The sequence below is a fragment of the Urocitellus parryii genome, chromosome 10 (assembly GCF_045843805.1).
Source record: "Urocitellus parryii isolate mUroPar1 chromosome 10, mUroPar1.hap1, whole genome shotgun sequence".
Taxonomy (NCBI): Eukaryota; Metazoa; Chordata; class Mammalia; order Rodentia; family Sciuridae; genus Urocitellus; species Urocitellus parryii.
In genome coordinates, this window is record NC_135540.1 from 16,695,186 (window position 1) to 16,716,885 (window position 21,700).

A 21,700-nucleotide genomic window follows, 5' to 3' on the forward strand; every position below is an offset into this window, starting at 1 on the left:
GGCAGAGAGAGAACGTGTAAGGTTTTATGTCTCTTAGTAATGCAAAAGGAAAACAAACAAACTGCTTAAAGCCTGAGGCTCCACCCACAGAATCAGTGGCTACAAGGGTTAAATACACTGGGTAGATTAAAGCTACAGACAATACCAAGCGTTGACAAGAATAAGGTGCAACCGATATGCTCGGATGCTGCTGATTGGTGTATGAAGTGGTACAATCGTTCTGGAAATCTGTCTGGCAGCATCTGAACAGATGTATTCCTATAACCCAGAAATCCCATTACTCCAAAGAGGGTATCAGAGATCAGAAGAATTCATATAAAGGGCTCGAAGGCCTTGGGATTTTATGTGCATGAGATGTAAAACCACTGAAGCTTTAAGCAGGGTAGTAGTATTCTCTCTCTCTCCCTCTCCCTCTCTCTCTCTTTCCCTCCCCCTTACCAGCTAACTATGTGACTAGACAGTTTAGTGGAGTCTTCTGACGCTCTGTAAAGTGAGACCCCAAAGCTGTTCTTGTAGAACTGCAATGAGACATACAGATATATTCATCTCCAAATGCACTGATAATAACAACTGATGTTAAACACTGGTTTGGAATTGCTGCAGGCTGCTTGAGAGAAAGTCCTGTTTTCCCCCAGCCTGATATTCAAAGAGCTCTGCACATTTGTAACTAAATCCACATGGCTGTTCCTCGACAGGAACTGAATGCTGCTTTTTGTCAGAGAGGACGGTTCCCGGCGCCAGGTCTCTGCAACTCGTCACAGACAGAACACAATGGCTCCAAGTTCTTCTGGAGCAAATGTCCCAATCTAAGAGGAAGCTGTGGATTCTACGATCCGGGCTGGCTATTTCTGGACTATGTCTAAAGAAAAGCAAGTGAGATCAACATGGAGGGGCTTGTCCGCCACCCCCCACTTCTGGAGGAGCTCTGACAGAATGAAATGCTAAAAAACAGGCGAATAAAAGTGGCTTGGCTTACCCTGGGGCCCAGAATAAAGACAAAGGCCTGGACACAATGCTGTCCCCCTGGCTTTGCACACCTAGGTTCCATGCAAAGAATGAAGGCACCAATGTGACGGAGATATTTTTCCCCAATCAGCTGAATTTAGCGCTGGTGGTGTGCATATTAAAATTATTTTAATTTTCTAAAATCTCCCTTTCCTTAAGTAATAAACGAAACCATCCACCTTCATTTGTATCTCTTCTCCCACTCAATTGATTTTTTTATCTGAAGAATGGTTCTGTGGCTTGTTTCTCGTTTTCTAATCTAGCTTCCTACGTCTCGGTGTGCAGAGAGGCTGTTTTCCATGCGAGCAGGATTTCCTTCTTGCCTCCTGGCCCCCTGGTTACTGACACCAACAGACAGGTAGGCAGCTCTGTTCCTGCCACCTCACCCACCCTGTGTGCAGAGGTCCCCCCAACTCCGGGGACTTGGAGCAACAGCAAGTGGATCAGATAGAGGAATGAGGTGGAGACGACTTCGCTCAGGTTGTGTTCTCTGGTTTCTGCCACCCCCACCATCATTTCTTCAATGTCAAAGTTTTCCGCCACCCCAATGCTGGCATCAAACCCAGGGCCTCAGGCATGCCAGACCAGCGCTCTGCCACTGAGCTGCATGCCCAGCCTAGCCACCGTATCACCCCTTCCCATGCTGGGTAGTCAATTTGTGATTTACGTTATCCTTGAAAAACGGGGACAGAATAAAAACAGATGCGCATCTTAAACAGAGACCATAAGAGCCAAATGCAATCAAGTTCAACAGGCTCCTTCTTTCTAAATCTTCAGAGAGGACAGGACATATCCAAATGTCACAGCTTAAAAAAATAAAAACTTAGGCCATAGGTCACCGAATGATCTCAACAAGTTTGTCTATCACAGGAAATTTACTGAAACAAAAGAAAGCATTGTTTCTGATATCCAAAGGCGTATGGTTTATTTCTGTTTTTAAAAAAGATGAGGTCACCAGGTGCAGTGGGGTACACCTGTCATCCCAGCGGTTTGGGAGGTGGAGGCAAGAGGATTGCAAGTTTGAGGCCCAGCCTCAGCAACTTAGTGAGGCTCTGTCTTAAAAAACAAAACGGGCTGGGGATAGAGCTCAGTAGTAACGTGCCTGGGGTTCAATCCCCAGTAACAAAGGGGGGAAAAAAAGGAGAGACAAAGACGTTCAAATTAGGCTAAAAAATGCCTTTAAGTCTTTAAGTGCTTCTTAACTTGTGAGGTACACAGAACAGGGCTCACTGCTGTTAGCTGGGGGCTGAGCATCATCCCCCTAGAGAGCCCTTTCTATAATCGGAAAATCTCCAAACACTAAGTGTCCTGCAAGGGTCTCCACCTTGGAAGAGTGGACGGGAGGGAGGAATCGATGGAGAGTGAGTGGAAGTTCCAGGAAGCAGAAACCAGGCCCCAGGACAGGGATTCTCAGTGCACCTGGAGGAGGCTCCCCCAGACCCACGGCATGCCAGGGTGGGGGCGTCTGTCTGCACCTGTGGACTCCAGTGCTGGCGGGAGCCGAGGCTCAGGAGTAGAGAAGAAGGTCAGGAGGAGGAGACAAGGGGCAGCAGGGACCTGAGGTGAAGTGAAGGCTTTGCTTTTGGGATCTTCATGTTCTAGAGCAGCTGCCCTCTTCAGGGCACCCAGAGTTTTCGAGAAGTCGCAACATGTGACTATATTCATAATAAGGAATGCTCTCATGGTGCTTGGCCAGCAGGCAGGTTTACATTTCATATATTTTAATCACATGCATATTTTATTTAAAAATCTATCACATGCTATTTCTGCACTATATTTTACTCCCCTCAAGGTACCGAATCTCTTGAGGTCTTTTGCCTAAAGGGCTAGAGAAGAGGTTCTCGGGTTATCGCAGAAGGTAAATATGGATATTACACAGCTATTTTAATCCGTTTCAATGTAAAACATCCTGAATATGTTGACTGACTCTCGGTTGTAGCTTCAACAAGCTTCTAATACATGAGAAAGAAGGAAAAGCATGCTAGAGACAGACAGACGGGGATCTGAATCCTAGTTCTACCTACTGGAAACCCTTGAGCTAAAGTTCTATTATCTCTAAAAGGGATAAATGACATCATCCTATCCTCAGCCTTGTGGTCATTCATTCTGATAAGATCTGAAAAACTGATGTCCTGTATTATTATATTTTGGCTTGGAATTTATTTATTTTTTATTGTTATTTTTTGTGGTGCTGGGGATTGAACTCAGAGCCTCATGCATGGCCAGCAGCTCTGGACCCCCGAGTCACATTCCTAGTTGCTCTAAAGCAGAAATTATGAACAGTACACTAGAAAGTCCATGAGTGCATTGTTTGATCCAAAGAGCAATTTAAAAATTTGGGCAGCTGAATAAAAGCAAGACTTCCAATTTCTCTTATAAAATTAAAAGTTCTGGCAGAAACAGTTCCTCACCTCCTTTTCCTTGGCAAAGAAGCTGCCGGTTCTCGAAGGTCCTTGATGTCTATTTCCCTGAGTTGACAGCTCCCTGGCCCCACCCCTGCCCACCTGTCACCTGCCTTGCTGCACCACCTCACGGTCATGGGAATCTGTGACTCCACTCTGAAGCACTTTCTTTGAATACACACCACTAACACAAAGCTCGGCCTCCAGAAAGGAGACTTGTGAGAAGTGGGCACTGTAACAGGAACACGTGCATGGCTGGTATGGGGACAGCCCAGATGGCAGGGAAATTTCCCAGACACATGACTCTCAGCTTCCTCACCAGCAAAATAGGGAAAATATTCCTACTTCCTTGGGTTGGTGTAAGAATTCATGTCCTCCCCAGGTAAAGCCATGGTAGCTGTTATTCCTAATATTGTTGACAAGAGGAAGAAGGGGGAGCACCCATTTTTGTTCACAATTTGCAACTAACCGTCCATTCACAATAAGTGCACTTAACTTATATCCTTTTTTTAAAGGGTTAAACAAACTTTTAAAAATTAAACTTGAAAATCACAGTCATAGATTAGCAAAAAACATGTCAGTTGCCAAATATCTGACAGGGATGGACGAGGAAGGGCTTGCCAGTGACACAACACACTCTCTGGAGTTGTCTTTAACACACTCCAGGAGAAATCTAAACAGTAAAATTGATGAAACAAAGATCAGGACAACAGGACAGGGGATGTGACTCAGTGGTAAAGCGCTTGCCTGGCCCACACGAGGTCCAGGTTCCGTCCCCAGCACCACAGGAACAATCAGGAAAATGTTGAGGACTATTGGGACTTGTACTGTGATTGAAAATATCTACATGATAAAAACAAGGAATGAAAACAAAAATTCACACTGGGGCTAGGCATGATGGTTGGTATGAGACAGGCACTTATAAAATCCCAACTAAAAAACTTCTAGTTGGATGTACTAACTGCAATCCCAGTGGCTCAGGAGGCTGAGGCAGGAGGATCTCAAGTTTAAAGCCAGCCTCAGTAAAATTGAGGTGCTAAGCACCTGTCTCTAAATAAAATACAAAATAGGCCTGGGGATGTGGCTCAGTGGTCGAGTGCCCCCGAATTCAATCCCCAGTATACCCCCCATCAAAAAAAAAAGCTTCTGAATAAATTAATAGAAAATGGCTATTTCCTGCGTCTATTGGGTCTTCCTTTAAGACAATGACAGTACCTTTTTTGCTTGCCCACTCCTTCCAATATGTTGCACAGGAAGCAGAAACAATGAACTTGAAGAAAAACTCTCTTCAGTCTCCCGTGGCTGTTGCCAATCCATTAGTGGTTTCAAGACTCCCCATATGCACAGCCACAATTCCATCTCCATTCTAATCAGCACAAACTCCCTGGCTTTAATGCTAAGGAGACTTGGATCCTGGCCCTGACACTTTCCAGCTGTGTGACTTGGAACAATTAGATCAACGTCTCTTGACTTATATTATCATTTCTTGCATTTGTTTCTTTTAACCTGGGAGGGCTGTCTAAGATGTCACCAGTGCCCTGCCCCACAGAGCAGGCTCTCAGCTAGGGGCAGCTCAGTGATCACTGACCACCAGACACACACCGCACCTTCCTGACTGCCTCTGCCTGTCTGTCTGCACAGGCTGCTTTCTGCACAGGCACATACCCAGCTGCTCAACAGATTAAACCCGCCAGGCAGGGCACTTGAACACCCAGAACCTCTGCGATGGCTGTATGTCTGCGGAAACAGCTGGAAGAGTCACCTTAGAGCTTCTGTCTATAAGTTAAACTTCAAGGCTGCAGCTCTGTCTGCTTCTCACTCTCAGGGCTCACACAAAAGAAAACTAGAGCCTCAAGTCACCCAAACAATCCTTTCCATAGGAGCTTGAGAGGTCTGACAGACAGATGTCATCCATGTGGCATTTGTCACCACCTCTACCTACCTGGCTGATCAATACCAGACCAACCAGCAGAACCTGGGGAGCGTGTGCGCCAGATCTCAAAATATGAGTGTGCTTTCAGCATTTCTTGCCTATTTTTCAACGTTCATGCTAATTACCCCAAAGAACAGAAGGAAATTCATTGCATGCCTCAGAACACTCAGGTGTCCTGCCTTAGCCTTAGACGTGGCTCTGTGCCCCGTCTAGCCCAGTGAACCTCAATGCTCAGGGATATTTCCGATCTTGTGGGGAACTTAAAAAAAAAAAATACTTATTCTTGGGCTTCATGCCAGAGATTCAGATTTAACTGACCTGGGATGGAGCCTGGCAATTTGTGTTTTTAAAAGCTTGGCTTCTGAAAAGTTTTAAAGTGGTTTAATGCACAGGCAGGACCCAGAGCCAACCATCTGACAGGAGGGGGAAAGAAGATGGGCAAGTTCATCTAGAAGACTCAGAGAGCCACTGGAAATGAGCAGGGCCAGCCATTTCAGCAAAGAAACAAAAAATCAGGCACCGCACACAGCAAGGCCGGGTAGTGTAGGTGGTGACGTAAAGGAGAAGGCTGTCTTCCCAGGCAGAGGAAGGAGAGCACTGAGCTGCTCTACCCTGCAGGAGGGCGTCTGGCAGCCCAAGGTCACCTCAGGGACCAGCCAGACAGGAGGTAAATGAGAACAGTCCTTGCCTTTCCCTCAGTCTGTCACTGCAGCATGAGGCTAGCTTTTCTGCTGAATTTCCACATATCAACCTCCTTTATTACTCCGGTCCAGAATTCTAACAGCACATGTTCAGGTGATGCCTTTAGGAAAGCACCCCACAGCCACGACAGCCTATGGCCTGCAACCATATGGATTCTTTTTCTGAATGAATAAATCATCTAAAATCTCTTATTTAGTACTATCCACAGGTCCACAAGTCCCGGGGCAGTGATTCTTTTAAAACACATTAGGATAATAACCAGTCTTGAAGACAGTGAAGTGAAACAGTGATCCTCCATCTCTACGAGTGGAACAGAAATTGGACAACCTTTGTAGAAAGTGGACGGTGTGCAGCAGAAGCTTGGAAATCGTGTTCATTTTTTGATCTACTGCAGCAAATTCATTTCTAGGATTCTAGGAAAATAATCAGAGTTGTGGTATTTGTGTATAAGTTTATCACCAAATGCTATATTATGCTGAACATTTGGAAGAAACCAAAGTAAATGTCCAATGAAATCATCTGTTAACTCATTAAAGCGTAGTACAGATAATTTATTAAAAGCATGCCTCCTAACAAAATCTAATGTATTAGAGAATCTTTTTCTTCCTATCTATCTATCTATCTATCTATCTATCTATCTATCTATCTATCTATCTATCTATCAGGGATTGAATCCAGGGGCACCACTGAGCCACATTTCCAGCCCCTTGTATTTTTTATTTGAGAGACAGGGTCTCACTAAGTTGCTTAGAACCTTGCTTAGTTGCTGAGCCTGGCTTTGAACCAGAGTCCTTCTGCCTTAGCCTCCCGAGCCACTGGGATTACAGGTGTGTGTCATCTTGCCTTTTTTGAGGTAAAAAAATAGAAATGTGACAAAGTAGCATTTAGTAGGACCTTATTTTTTAAGTGTATGTTGCAAATATAAAAACATACTTAAGGAAAATATGGTAAAATGCTCATAAGATAGTTATTTTTTTTCTTCATAGTCGTCTACAATTTCTACAATATGCTTCATTTCTTTTATGATTTTAACATGTAACTAAAATGTTATCAATAAACATGATGGAGTCTGAACGAAAATTTAAGAAGTGAATTATCAGTCTTTCTCCCATATTGGATTAAAGACATACATTTCTGAAAAGCTCTCTATATCCACACCAGTTTTAATTTTTGACTCAAAGAGAGACTTTCTACCTCACCCAAGGCTTCACAATTTCTCTTGTATCCAGTGTGTTGCTAGCTGGAATACAGAATCACCAAGCACAATTCTAAAACATCTATAGAAAGCAGAATATCATTCTTTCTCTTACTTGATAATCATTTCTGCAGAAATTTGAAACCAGCAAGTGTTATGGGCACTGAATCCTTGGGGCACTCAAACCACTAGTTGCTAAGGAGGCAGGTGGCACTGAAGTTTGTTCACTTTATTCTGGAATTCAGTTAGTTCTATGGCGTCTGGAGTATATTAGACCAGAAGGCTCCTCCCTCATCCAGCCCAAGCAACTCTGGAGGAATACTCGAACTCTGGTCCACTCCGGCCTGATGAAGGGTATTATAAGAGTCTCAGAATATCTACTCCAGAGGAATCTAAGTACTTAGCACTGAAAGGAAATGAACTGATCCAGTTGCCAACCCACCCAGAGTTGAATCTGAGACCAGGCTTCATGGTGGGCATAGCAAAGAACCAAAGGCCCAGAGCCTGTCATACCATTTGCTGCCAAGGTATCAGACCCCTGGGAATTCTACGCCCACTCAGTGTCCATCTCCAGAGACCCAGTTCAGACCCTGTCAGCTAGCAGGTAGCTACTTATTTCTGACAACTAGTTCTCACAGCATAAAAGGAAGCAGGTTAAGCCAGTGGTTAAGGCTATGGCTCCAATACTTCTGTCCCCTCCAAAACTGGTGTTAAAACTTATTCCCCAGTGTGACAGGGCTGGGAGGTGGGGCCTCAAGGGAGCGGGTTAGCTGGCCTCATGGATTAACTGCTAATAAAACCTCTTGCAGGAGTGTGCTCTCCACTCTGCTCTTCTGCCAGGTCAGGACGTGATGCTCCTCCCTTCTGGAATACGAGGTGCCATCTTGGAAGTAGGAAGAAGGGCCCTAACCTGCACCTTGGTGTTGGACATGCCAGCCTCCAGAACGGTGAGGAATGCATTTCTGTTCTTTATAAATTACCCATCTGTGGTGTCTAGCGATGGCAGCACAAGACAGGCTAAGACAGGTTAGCAATGGCGGCAGGGACCCACATCCAGCTCTGCCCTCCCGGCAGCCTCGGGCACCATTCACAATCAGGCGGGAGGCAAGGCCCACCTCGTAGGACGTTCCGATGAGTCTGAAGATGTCCACCGCAGGGTAAGGCTCCACGTCGTCGCTGAGCAGGGAGTGGAGGTGAGGGATGGGGGGCAGCGTGCTGTCCTTGTTGGTCACGCTGTCCAAGTACCTGGAGAAGAGGCAAACCCACGTCACTGGGGACCAGCTGGGATTGTCCCACTACGGTTCCACATTCCCATTCCACAAACGGCAGTTTAGAACAGAAAGAAATGCCCTTCACTTCAAAAGAAAAAGCCTCTGGGAATAAATCCTCAGCCACAGAGATTTTAGGATTATCATCAAGGCCATTAAGACTCAGGAAAAGAGGGAGCAAGAGAGAAAGCCCAGGGAGAAGGCCGGAGGGGTATCCGAGGCAGCACAGTACCTTCCCAGGACGGTCATGGCCTCGCCGTCGTCCTTGCAGTTCAACAGTTTGTCCACGTTGGCATCCAGCACGGCCAGGGCCAACTGGAATATCACTTTGATTCCTTCATAGAAGAAACAGTCCACGACCACCACGGCGCTCTCGAAGGGCATCACGCTGAGGAAGAGGGTGAGGAACCAAGACAGGGAGATGGTGGAGATCACACCCAGGTCCTGCATGCAGTCGTACAGCTGCGGCACGTAGTCCCGGGCCAGCTCCTCGAAGACACCCTGGTCCACCAGTGCGCCTGAGCGGGGGACACCAAAGGGCTCAGGTCGACCAGCTGTACCTTCTCACCAGAGAACCCACACAAGTGGCTTCCCTGTGACCACCCCATTCACAACCATTCTGCCAGGACTGTGTCCCTAGACCAAGTGTCAACGGAGCTCAGTCTCCAGGGTAAGTCTGGCTGCATCTTCTCCTTGCTGTTTTCCTACCATGAATGAGCACTAATGGAACGACTCTAAGGGTCGATGTAAAAACTTTATAAAATTTTCATGACACTGTTGTGTTGGCAGCACAAAATTTGCTTAGGAATGAAATACACATCCAGGATGCCCCAAGTGTACCCCTAAGTAGTTTACTCGGTAAACTCTTCTTTATTTAAAAAATACTCTTTGGACGCATGGTCTTCACATATGACATGACTTTAAAAAAATAGTTGTATTTTTAAAACTTAAAGCTGCACACACTCACAAATGACTGACTGACATTTTTAGAGAATATTTTCCCTAAGTCATATTAGTGTACAAAAATCTAGAAATACAGACAGGACACAAGAGGGTTACATAAAGCATATGTTGTCTACTATACCAGGAATGAAGAGCTTGTCCTGCGAAAGTTAATGTCTGATACATGAAGGGGTTACAAGGAGGCACTAATTCAATGGTTGTTTGCTTTGCAATGAAACCAGTTCTGAAATATGCCTTAGGAATTCAGCTTTGGATAAGACTTCACATGCTGTGTTTCCCACCCCAGATAACATTTTTTGAATACCTCTGCTTTCCATAGGCTCCATCTTCTCTATTAAAGAGCACATAGATAGACATTTCAGTGGAAATCTATTTTTCCACTAATGGTCAGAGCCCTTGGGGTAGCTCTCACATATTATGCAGTGACACCACATCAAGTGTTTCCTAAGATAACATCTGTGACAGCAATATGTGCCACACATCCCTTATGCTCCACGGGATTTCTTTATTTACAACCTATATTCACTTAAGCTCTTTCCATCTTGGAAAACTGGAGTAGTCTGAAACTGCTGGCTAATGTGACTAGGAGTGAAGCTGTGGCTGCTACGGCTCTAAAACCATTGTCCCCATGAGCTTCAGGCTGAGAGGGTAACACACCCACATACCGACAACCCTGGTGTTGTAGTAATCTGGAAGCATCCGCTCACACAAAGCAACCAGCAGCCAGAAAGCCTCCTCCTCTTTGGCATAAAGAAGTAGCACTGAGGTGACAATATTCATGGCCTAGTGGAATGAAAGACAAAGTCATCCAATACATTTTGAAGACATCAAATAGATATTAAAATACAAGTAATTTTGTTAACCTAAAAAAGATTATTGAGTTACTCTCACAGAGGCCATCAAACTCTCTGAAAAATTCCAGATGAAATTCTGAGGCTTTGCAGGACACATAGGGGCGCTGTCTGTATTCTGGGTTTTGTTTTCTTTTATGACCCTTTAAAAATGTAAAAACCATTAGTCCTTGAGCCAGTACCTCATCAGGGGATTGTTAGCACCAATATTCACCAGAATCCCTAACACAAAACATGTGCAGGCAAACCCTCCTTTCAAAAACTTTGCCCCCAAGCTATCTGACAAAGCTTTCAACCTGTAAAAATCTCTCAGTGTTCTTAATCCTTAATTCAATGAGGTAAATATTTCCTTTTTAACCTTCCGTAACACTTTCTATAACCAAGTACACGTAGCTCCAGGCTCTCCTCAGAGAATAATGAAACCTTTCAGAGTTAAAGCCCTGGCCCATTATTTCTGGATAAAGATGGTCCTGATAAGTAACTGTGATTTAAATTCTAAAGTCACCTTCCTTTCTTAGAAGTTATTATCAGAGAGCTCATAACCACTCAACAGCTAAACTACCTTAATAGTCCTCTTAATTAAAAAAGGAAGATCAAAAGATAGATGCAAATTCTATTCTATTAAAAGCCTTCTAACTACTTTGCTTCTTTTGATCTTCTGGAAACCCGGGAGTCTGTTCATCAGACTTCCTCAATGAAAATTTCTCTTTTGGTATAATGGGCTCTTTCTTGCAAGTCTTACTCAATATTTTCCCGAGTGAAATCATTATTAAAATTCCACTTGAGAATTAACCTGTCAACTCTAGTCCATGGCTGTGGTTATAGTCAATTCCTCAGTCATTCAGTCAAAATTGGTTTTTCCAGGTTCCACCCTGTTACAGGCTCTGGTATAGGAACTGAAGGAGGGGGACGGGAGACACTGCTTAGACAAGCCTTCCAGGGCGTAGATGCTGGTGTGAGAGAGAAAACACTAAGATATAAAGGGTAATTAATCAATTTGGGGGTATGTTTAAATTTAATGTTATTTTAAAAAGTTAAATAATGTGGTAAATGGAGAGAGAGGGCGAGTGTGTGTGTAGGAGGGAGACAGATGTATGGATGTAAGAGCAGAAGTTCAGCCTCCTTTAGCCCTAAAATGGGTGGTCCAGGAGGCCTCCCTGATGATGCAGTCTTCCAATCTAAGGTCACGTTATCTGGAAGCCTCCCAAGTGGTCACTTAGGTTCCAGTACAGGAAATGATTTTAGCGTGTGGGCAACATTTTGCCTTGTTTTTTTTGTCATGCTGAGTAAAACCAAATTGATTCTAATGTGTATTCAAGTACAACCCTAGCGTACACATGCCGTAATTTCCAAGGACGTTACAGTTTAAGAGGAACATGTGGCAATCTATAGAGAAGGGCTGTGTGTTTAAGATGCAGAGGGTAGACCAGGTAGTGAGCTGGACCTTGGATGACCCACAAAGGGGCATCATGTCTGGCTCCTGTCTCGGGTAGTAGGCCTTGACCCAGGGTGACTTTGCTCCTAGGGGGACATTGGCAATGTCAAGAGACAATTTTGACTGTCACAACTGGGAAGTTTTATTGGCATCGAGTGGGTAGGGGCCAGGCATGTCATTAACACAAGCACAGGACATCCCCCCCCCACCCCCTGGGAAGAGATTATGATGCCAACTGCACTGAGACTGAGGAGCCTTGGAGCAATATTTCTTCTGTATAAACTCTCCAAGACACTCACCTGGCAATACCCTATGTTGGGATTTCGAAATGCATAAGCTGTTAAGACCCTCCTCAGAGCAGCAATGCCCATTTCGTTCTGGAAAGCTGGGTGCTCCGGAAGAGAGCGGTGCAAGTCCCTCTCGATCTCCTCTGTGGCGAGGTTGTACTTCCCCATGGACTTCTCCACTAGGTCTTCGTAGTACCCAGGATGTGTGGCCTTTTCGTTGATAGCACCTGGGGGAACACATAACAGATACAATATCCACAAAGTGGAAGCCCTGCCTCGCTCTGTAAATTAATGCTTTATGATTTATATCGTTGTAATTGTGGTCCAGTCAGCTAAACCTCTTCATTTTTTCTGTCACTCATAGAAAATTGGCAAAAAAGATGAAATCATGTGAAAATATGAATCAGATGAAAAATGTGGTATATTTCTATCATGGATAGCCTAAGGTTGATGACCTTTTCCAGCCCCAGAGCAAGGTGGCTGAGTAAAAACCCCTTCAGGTAGAAGTTTGCAGGCTATAAACCTGTGCTCCAAGGAGCTTCCACAATCTCAAGTGGCTGCTTAAGAGAAGAGGGACAGTGACCAGAGTAAGCCAGGCTGAGTCCTCCTCTCTCCACTCCCTTTAACCACTGTAATAACCCGATAAAAGCTTTGCTTTTATTTCATGGGGGGTTTTATTATAATTTTACTTGAAAATAAAGATGTCTCTCAAATTAAGTTTGAACACTATTTGCTAAAGGGCTAGCTATGAAGGACTTCAAATCTGGAAGAGCAGGAAAGGCTGTAGTATACTTGGAGGGATTTTTGAAGTTGCAGTCAGTGATGAGGGTGTTCTTAGTAGTGATGAGCCTATTACCTGTGGGAGTTCTGCAGGAGAGGGATGGGAGCCGGGCTATATAATCACCAGTTTAAGATGTTTGTATTAAGATTCTTGAAGACAGAAAAACTCTGTATGCAAATAGCTAAATTTAAATCTAGGTATAAATTTATATTGCTGTTGGGGAAAATGGATTTTATCACTCTGAAGAATGAAATTGGACCCTAACCTCACACCATATACCACAACCAGCAGCACAAATGGACTAAAGACTTAAAGCAGAAGACCTGAAACCATAACGCTGCTAGAAGAAAACAGGAGAAGTGCTTCTCAAAATTGGTCAGGGAAATTATTTTGGATATGACACCAATCACAACTCAAAGGCACATGCACCAAAAGCAAAAGAATAGACAAGTTAGATTATATGAAATTCTGCACCCCAAAGGATCAGCAGAGAGCAAAGGCAATCTACAGGATGGAAGAAAACTTTTTCATATCAAATATCTGATAAGGAGTAAATATCCAAACTATAAAAAGATACAAGGAACTAATACAACTAATAGTTCACTCAACTAACAGTAAACAACAACAACAACAACAAAAATCCAATTAAAAATGAGCAAAGGAAATGAACAGACCTTCTTCAAAGAAGACAAATATCCAACATATATGAGAAAAAGATGCTCAATATCACTAATGCTGAGGAGATGTAAATAAAAATTGTTGTAGAAAACACACAAATGAATTCATTGAGGCTGCAGGATATAAGATCAATACCAAAAAAATGAACTGCATATCAATATCAATAAGTAACCAATCTTAAAATGAAAGTGAGTAAACAATTGCATTTATAATATGATAAAGAGAAAATAAATATTCAGAATAAATACAATTATTTCAAGCTATAAAAGATTGCTGGAGGATATTAACAAAGACAAAGTGAATGGAAAGATACCCCATGTCCATAGCTTAGAAGACTTAATATTGTTAAGATAGGGAAACTACCTAAACCCATGTACAGAGTCAACACAATACTTACCAAACCCCCAGCTGCCCTTTTGGTAAAAATTAACTAGTTGATACTAAAATTTGCAGGAAAATTTAAGGGCCTTCCAAATGACCAAATCAATGTTGAAAAAGAACAACAAAGCTGGAGGACTCACACTTCTTGATCTTAAAACTTATTACAAAGTTATACAAATCAAGACTATGTGGTTCTGGCATATAGACACATCAATAGGCCAACTGAGACTCCAAAAATGAACTCTCTCCTTAATGATATATTAGTTTTTGACAAGAGTTCTAAGCCAATTCATCAGGGAAAAGCAGAGGCTTTCGGACAAATGACCAAGAGATAACTGACTACCCATATGGAAAAGAATGAATTTAGATCATTACCTCATATGACATAAATATTAAAATGAATGAATCACAAGAAACTGTAAGTCTTAGTAGAAAATATGGGCTGGCGTAAATCTTCAACATATGAAAACAGTGATATAAGAAAAAAAAAACACATAAATTGAACTTCACCTAACTTAGAAATTTTATGTTTCAAAGGACACCATCCAGACAGTGAAAAGTCAGCCAAAGGAATGGGAAATTTTGAAAATCTGATAATGGATTTGTGAATAAAATGTGCTTAAAAACTCTTAGCACTCAATTAATAAAAGACAACCTAATTAAAAGTGGGCAAAAGATCTAAGTAGATCTTTCTGCAAAGAAGATATAAAAATGGCCACTAAGCACAGGAAGACATGCTCAACATCATTAGCCATCAAAACCACAGTGACAAATCACTCAACATCTAGGGTGACTACAATAGAATAGAAAAGAGCAAGTGGTGGTGAAGATGTGGAAAAATTGGAAGCGGATTGTGAAAAGGTGCAGCTGGTTTGGAAAATGGCCTGGCAGTTCCTTAAAAGGTTAAAAACAGAGCAGACAAACCAGAAATTCCACTCCAGGTACATACTCAAAAGAAATGAAAATACACATCCCACCCCCAAACTTACATTATTCACAGTAGAAAAAAGTGCAATCCACCTCAATGTTCAGTAACTGACAAATGGCTGAACAAAGTGAATTACAACCGTACGAGGGGGCAACGTTTGGTAGGAGAAGCAATGAAACACTGATACATGCTACAGCACAGGTGAACTTTGAAAGCACTACGCCAAGAGAAAGAAGTCAGTCACAAAGAACTACTGCAGGATTCCACTTATACGAAATGCCCCGAGTAGATCAATCTATAGAAATAAAAAGGAGTTTAGCGGTTGCCTACAGCTGGCTGCCTACAGCTTGGGGGGAAATGGAGAATGACTGAGAAAACCTGGGGTGGCAGGAGGGGTTGACGACAGAGTTCTAAAATTAACCGTGCTGACCACAATTCCGTGAATATCTTAAAATCATTGAATTGTACACTTTGTTGAATCGTGAGTTGCATCTCAATAAGGCTTTTTATTAAAAACCAAAAATATAAATTATATATAAAGACAGGGTAAACATTCCCAGTTCACCCTTTAGAATATGGAGTCCCCAACCCAATGGCTCGCCCAGATGGTCACGAAGAGAGCCAACCTGTCATTCACTCAGGCCCTGGGAGGGGACCCTGGCTGACGGTAAATAACCTTGGCTTTTGCTCTGTTCTCATGGGGCTGGGCCGCACTGAGTCCAAGTCCTGGTGTAGTGGCCTTCGGGGTCATGGGAGGGAGCTGGGTCTCAAGGTGCGCTCACCTACTAGAAGCTGGGTTCCATGTGAACCCCACACTGGATGGAAGGGGAACATGGGCAATATGTAAACATGTCACTCTCTGGTCACACACTGCCCTCACTGTTAAAGGAGACACTGGATGTGACCCCCCTGACTATCTCTGCCACAGGGCTGTGTAGGATTCCTGGGGCTTGTTCACTGTCATCTGAGATGTGGCTGAAAATAACTTCTACTCTGAATAGGGAGGATGAAAATGGACTTTTTCATTTACTCCGTGAGTGACCAGTTCACCCAACTCAAGGAAGACAAGAGGAGACTGTGTAGTGAGGCTCTGGCTTCATTTGTAATTAGAGGTGAGTTGACTCAAATTAGGGCTTTTAAGTAATAAGGGAGGAGGGCTGCAGCTGGTCTACTTAAGGAAAATGAAAACGACAAGTAAATGGGGACAGAACAAACCCATTTCACACGAAATAGACAAAGTCAATGATTTTTTTTCGGGATTCTGTTGCCTTACTGCCCAGACATTTCTAGACCTCACTGTGGGACATTTTACCACTTATATGCACTTCTAGAAATACTAGTAAACATTTCAAGGTTTTCCTGTAAGTCTGAAAACAATTCTTTTCACTTTAATGTCATTTTCTAAATTAAAGGGTTTAATAATGGTCAAAACACCTCAGGTTCAGATAAAATGATTCACATAAGCTTATTTAGAATGATTACTTTTTAGGCCTCAAATCAGATAAGAGCAACTGATTTCTATGATAAAGTAAAGGTTTGTGGAATTTGAAGGCATGCCCTGGTGTTTGAGATAGAAAAGATCCCTGGGATACTCTGGATGCTCAGGATGACAAGAAGTAGTGGCAGGTTAGCCTGAAAGATTAAAATATTAAAATGGAAAATTCTAGAAATAAATAATTCCTAAGATTTAAATAACTTTTATTATAGCATATTGTTATACTCTGGTCTATTTCATTATTAGTTATTGTTTGTTAGTCTCTTACTGTGCCTAATTTGTAAGATGAACTTATCACAGGTATGTGTTTGTAGGAAAATACATGGTAGACAGGGTTTGATACTACCTGTGGTTTCAGGCAGCCAGTGGGGGCCTGGGAGTGTATGCCCTGAAGACAGGAGGAATATTATTCAAGGCATATATAAGAAGCCACCTTCATGGCCTCAGTGACAACCAAAGACCTCAGGAGGAGGCAAAAATCAAGAACGGGTTTCGCCAGGTGTGGTGGCACACGTCTATGATCCCAGGAGCTTGGGAGGCTGAGGCAGGAGATTGGCAAGTTCAACGTCAGCCTTAGCAACTTAGAAGACCCTAAGCAACTCAGTGAGACCCTGTCTCTAAATAAAATATAAAAACGGGCTGGGGATGTGGCTCCGTCGGTAGGCACCCCAGGTTCAATTCTGGTACCCCACCCCAAAAAAGAATGGGGCTTTCTCATCCCTCCACTCCAGAACTGAACCTGAGAGAGGAGATCCCCCTGAATCACAAAACGCTGCACTCTGGCACATCCGGCTCTCTTTTTCCTACAAAGTCTCACTGAAGAAATGGAAGAGACTGAGGACTCAGGGGACAGTGGCCTCAGCATCTGGGCTGCTGACCTTGGGTCCTGGATTTTGATGAAGAGTAAAAGGTTTTGAAGAATTCACAGATTCTGGTGGGGAAATGAGCTTTAGTTCTGAATTGGAGGTTTGCCTATTTGGAAGAACACCTGGTGCAGGACGGAAGGTGGAGGGGAAGCCCGGGTGCCCTGGACTCAGGTGCCCGTGCTCCAGCCCTGCCCAGGTCGTACCTGAGAGCAGCAGCCACAGCTCGCCCCGCATGCTCTCGGGGATGCCCTTCAACACCAGCTCCCGGGTTTTCTCGGTGCGGTACATGCAGATCCCCTGCCCATACTCAGCAAAGTGAATCTTCCAGGCTTGCTCTTTCAAGAACTCTTTGGCCTGAAAGACACAAGGAAGGTTATTACATCCCCAAAGTACTGCGAGGCTGGTAAGGAGAGTCGAGATGGAAGGTCAGAAGAGTTTCCCTGTTGAGTGGGGTAGTCAAGTTCTGGGCAGAGCACGTGGGAACAAAGAACTCAAGATTTTTCTGGAATCCTCCCCCAATTCCACACATCCATCACAGGTGGCAGTTGTGCCCCAAAGCTCTCTGACCCAGGCAGAATCCCACTTCCCCAAGATGGGTCAGGAGGGTGCCAATCATATTTTTAGCTTTATTTCTATTCCTCCAAGTGAAAGTGAATTCATGTTTTTAAAATGTGTGCTGAGAAAGCGTGTACTTATTTATTGGTTGACTTGCACAATAGTTAAAATAAAAGGAGTTAAAATGATTCTTGTCTCCTCCCGTCAAGCCGCTCTGGAACCTAACAGCATATTTAGATAAAAACTGCTTCACCATTTACACAGACAATTTATGAGTTTATTTACATTAAAAACTATTTTTAATGGTCATGTTCTACCACAGTTTGGGGGAAGAGCAAAGGGTGCCCACCAATTTGGGGTTGAATTCCTCAGGAGACCGCCGCCGGTACATGGTCATCAGGGTCTGTGTGGCTGTGGGGACGCTGTTGCCATTCAGGTTGAACTGGCGCTCTCCGTCCGCGTCGGAGCTCGTGCTTCTCTGGGGGCTGGAGGACACGAGGCTGCTGGGCCGAGAGTACACCTGTTCATGAGGAGCAGAGCAAGACATTGGAGGGATCTGGGCACAGAGCCTGTGTCCACAGGGTCCTCTGAGTAGCTATCAGTAACTCCGTCATGTTTTCCTGATGTTTCTTGCTACAGGAAGGACCGGGAGAAAGGCAGCAAGTTAACATCTCGTCAGGGATCAGACAGTGGCTGGGGTCATAGGCTGCAGCATTTCAATGCTCAAAGTTGGTTTCCTTTGTATTTTTTTTTTAATATTTTTTATTTTAGTTGTAGATAAACACAATACTTTCATTCTATTTATTTATTTATTTGTATGTGGTGCTGAGGATGGAACCCAGTGCCTCCCATGTGCTAGACAAGCACTCAACCACTGAGCGACAGCCTCAGCCCCTTCCTTTATATTTTAAATGCAATTTTGGTAACAGAGGCTGCCTATTTGTCTCTCTGATTTGCATATATGATGATGCATGTGCTCTAATCCCAACAACAGAGGGCTGAGGTAAGAGGATGACAAGTTCTCACCCAGGTAACTTGGTGAGACACTATCTCAAAAATAAAATAAAAAGGGTTGGGGACATAGCTCAGTGGTAGAGCACCCCTGCCATCCATTCCCAGTAGCACACACACATACACAAAAAACCAACATAAGTGAACCGGGTAGGCAAGGAGGGGGTGTTACATGTGACTTTACCATGTTTAAAGCTTGTTTTAACTAGCAGTACCTTGCTCAGTCATTTACCTAGTCCCATGTCTTCTCAGTGCTCTATTTTCCTGGATGTGGGTCCAGGGCCTAATTCAATAGGGAGGATGCGATTTGTATTTTATTGTAATAAAATCATCATGATGATGCTGAATTTCAGACCTGAGACTTTATTGACTTCTGTACCATTCCAAACCATGTCATTCTGTGGGCAAGAGTCACTTGCTACGTAACAGATAAAATCACTTAATAATACTGGCAACTGTAGAATAAGAGGTTGAAACCAAACTTCTCGAGTTTACCCAAGAGCCTGCTGAGATACTGCATGAGAGCAGGTGGCTTATCTTAGAATAGCTACAGAGATTGCAGAACTGAAAAAATAGGAAGCGAACACTCTTGGGCACAGGAATAGGGCAAACCCCAACACCTGCAGGTATTTTCTACAGACCTCATCGTCTGAACTGTTGTAGCTTCCGGCAAACTCTTTGTCCAAGTATATTTTGGAAGTCGTCTGCTGCAGGAAATCTGAGATCCTTTGCACTAGAAAGTCTCTATCTTTCAAATTGGCAAATAGGAAGGTCATCCTGTTCCTGGTGCTGATGGACAGGGGACTCGGGAGCACACTGGAGCTGTCGGCCTTCTCCACAATGGTCACCTAAAAAGAAACACGAAGCACAGAGCATCACTTTCCAGGAATCACCCCACAGCAGCCCACAAGCAGTGCTACAAGAGGAACACAGCCCTCTCACCACTCTGTGGAAACCACCCGTATTTTCTGGAGCAAATTGGGATTCTTTGTCTCTTTTCCAATAAAATAAAATAGCTCACAGCAAATCTAACTGGAATTTAGAGCAGAAACTAGAATAATCTTGCTGATCTTTCAAAATCAGTGGTTCTAAACTGGGAATGATTCTACTGTTTCCCACATACCCTGGAGACATCAGGCAATATCTGAAGGCATTTTTGGTTGTCGCAAATGGGAAGGTGACAACCATCTAGTAAGTAGAGGCTAGGGAAGCTGCTGAACGTCCAGCAGCAGTATACAGGGCAGTGCCCAACATGAAGTCTGGCCCTAAATGTCACTAGTGCCAAGATGGGTCACTTGGCTGGAAATGAATTTCATTAAAATCTCAGGGAGTCATGAGAGCTAGGACTCCTAGCTGTCACACCACTCAGAGGACATGGAAAAGAACTGGTACCTGTCCTTGTATCAAGCTTAATGTTAGGGAGGTTTTCAAGACCTCATCAATCTTTCAATGAATGGATCACTGATCTGTGGCTTTGCATCCAATTGTCAAGGATCTATTCCTGGACAGACATGATATAAACAGTTTAACTGCAATGCTGTTTGCACTAGCAGATTGTGTGTGTGTGTGTGTGTGTGTGTGTGTGTGTGTGCGCGCGCGCACAGGTGTGCATGAGTCTATGTGCACACATGTGTGTGACCACTGAAGTCACCTACAGCGGAAGAAAAGAAGGAAAGAGAAACATCTGTTTTAGCTTTGAACTGAAGACATATATTTGTGGTTTTTAGTAGGATTTACATAAAATTGGAAGCAAGGATAAATGCAATAAAACTATTTTCTTTAGCACATTAGGAAAAACTTCAAGGTGAGCTCTAAATGGTTTATTTATAAGAGCTCTGATTATGTACCTACAGCTAGGTCTCTTCTCCCCTCTTCTTTTCTATCTGAAGGCAGTCTGGACAGAGTTAACTTGAATCTGCATATTGGCATTTTCATATGAAATATATCTTTTCCAAACAGTACTTTAAAAACCCTTTCTTCTGCTTTAGCCTAGGAAATATATTAAAGTACCTTAAAAAGTTGCATGGCCTCAAGTGCTGTGCATTGTATGTGATATACATTATATAACATGCATGTGATATATCAATATAGTTACATATCATGTATAAATGTAAATATCTGTTTTAAAGGAATCCGAGTGCACCTGCAGGATTTTTTTTGTTGTGTTTTGTTTTAATACAAAAAACTGCTAGAAAAATGGAGAAAAGAACCTTTTTTCTTATGAAAAGGATTTTCCCTCAACACTTGAAAAATGTTTGTTTTAAAATTTCTGCTGGTTCTTTGGGTCATCAGGCATCTAGAACTAAATGGCAGAGGCCAAAGGATTAAAGGTTCAAATTTTGTGTCTCAAACAGACAGGGACATGGAATTTGATAAAGTCAAATGGAAAGCGTCTTCTCATTTACCAGAATCATGACCACGGAAACAGGAAACTCCTACATAAAACACGGGAATGCTCACGTGGATTATGAGACATTTTTCATTGACAAATGAGTTCTAGTAAAATCTATTCCATGAGCTTTGCCCCGCCTAGTAAAGGAGGCCAGCTGCCTCCGCATTCTCTACACTATAATGAGACACTTTCATTACCAACTGGGCTTATAAAACAGACTGGAACTCAATCAAGTCTTGATGGTTCCTGATGAGCATTTATGAGGCAATTGGTGTTGGGGAGGCACTTCATCTGGACCCTCTAAGTGACGATAAGGAGGAGCCTCATCAGATTCCTGTAGCCTCCTGCTTCCACTACCCCAACAATTAATTCAAAAATCCACAGCCACATGATTCTGCATAAATCTTCACCCTCTGTCACTGTAGCCTAACTGAATTCCATGTGTAGAATGCATGCTAACAGTCTGCAGCCCAAGGGGGTGTCACATTCCACGGAGGCTCCCTGGGCACAACAGGGCTCCAAAGGGCACCTGCTCCTGTGAGAACACTCCACTCAAACACCCGCTGCTTTTC

General features: G+C 43.4%; 1 protein-coding gene across 1 annotated transcript in view; it reads right to left on the minus strand.

Annotated features, from left to right (window-relative positions):
• Window positions 1-21,700, minus strand: part of Tbc1d9 (TBC1 domain family member 9) — a 109,072-nt gene that overhangs the window by 14,642 nt on the left and 72,730 nt on the right. The window contains exons 7-13 of the mRNA XM_026386208.2: window positions 19,378-19,584; window positions 18,075-18,245; window positions 17,374-17,524; window positions 12,054-12,268; window positions 10,134-10,251; window positions 8,738-9,023; window positions 8,353-8,482 (exon numbers count right to left, since the gene is read on the minus strand). Coding sequence (XP_026241993.2) covers window positions 8,353-8,482; window positions 8,738-9,023; window positions 10,134-10,251; window positions 12,054-12,268; window positions 17,374-17,524; window positions 18,075-18,245; window positions 19,378-19,584 — 1,278 coding nt within the window. The remainder of the gene's footprint in view (window positions 1-8,352; window positions 8,483-8,737; window positions 9,024-10,133; window positions 10,252-12,053; window positions 12,269-17,373; window positions 17,525-18,074; window positions 18,246-19,377; window positions 19,585-21,700) is intronic.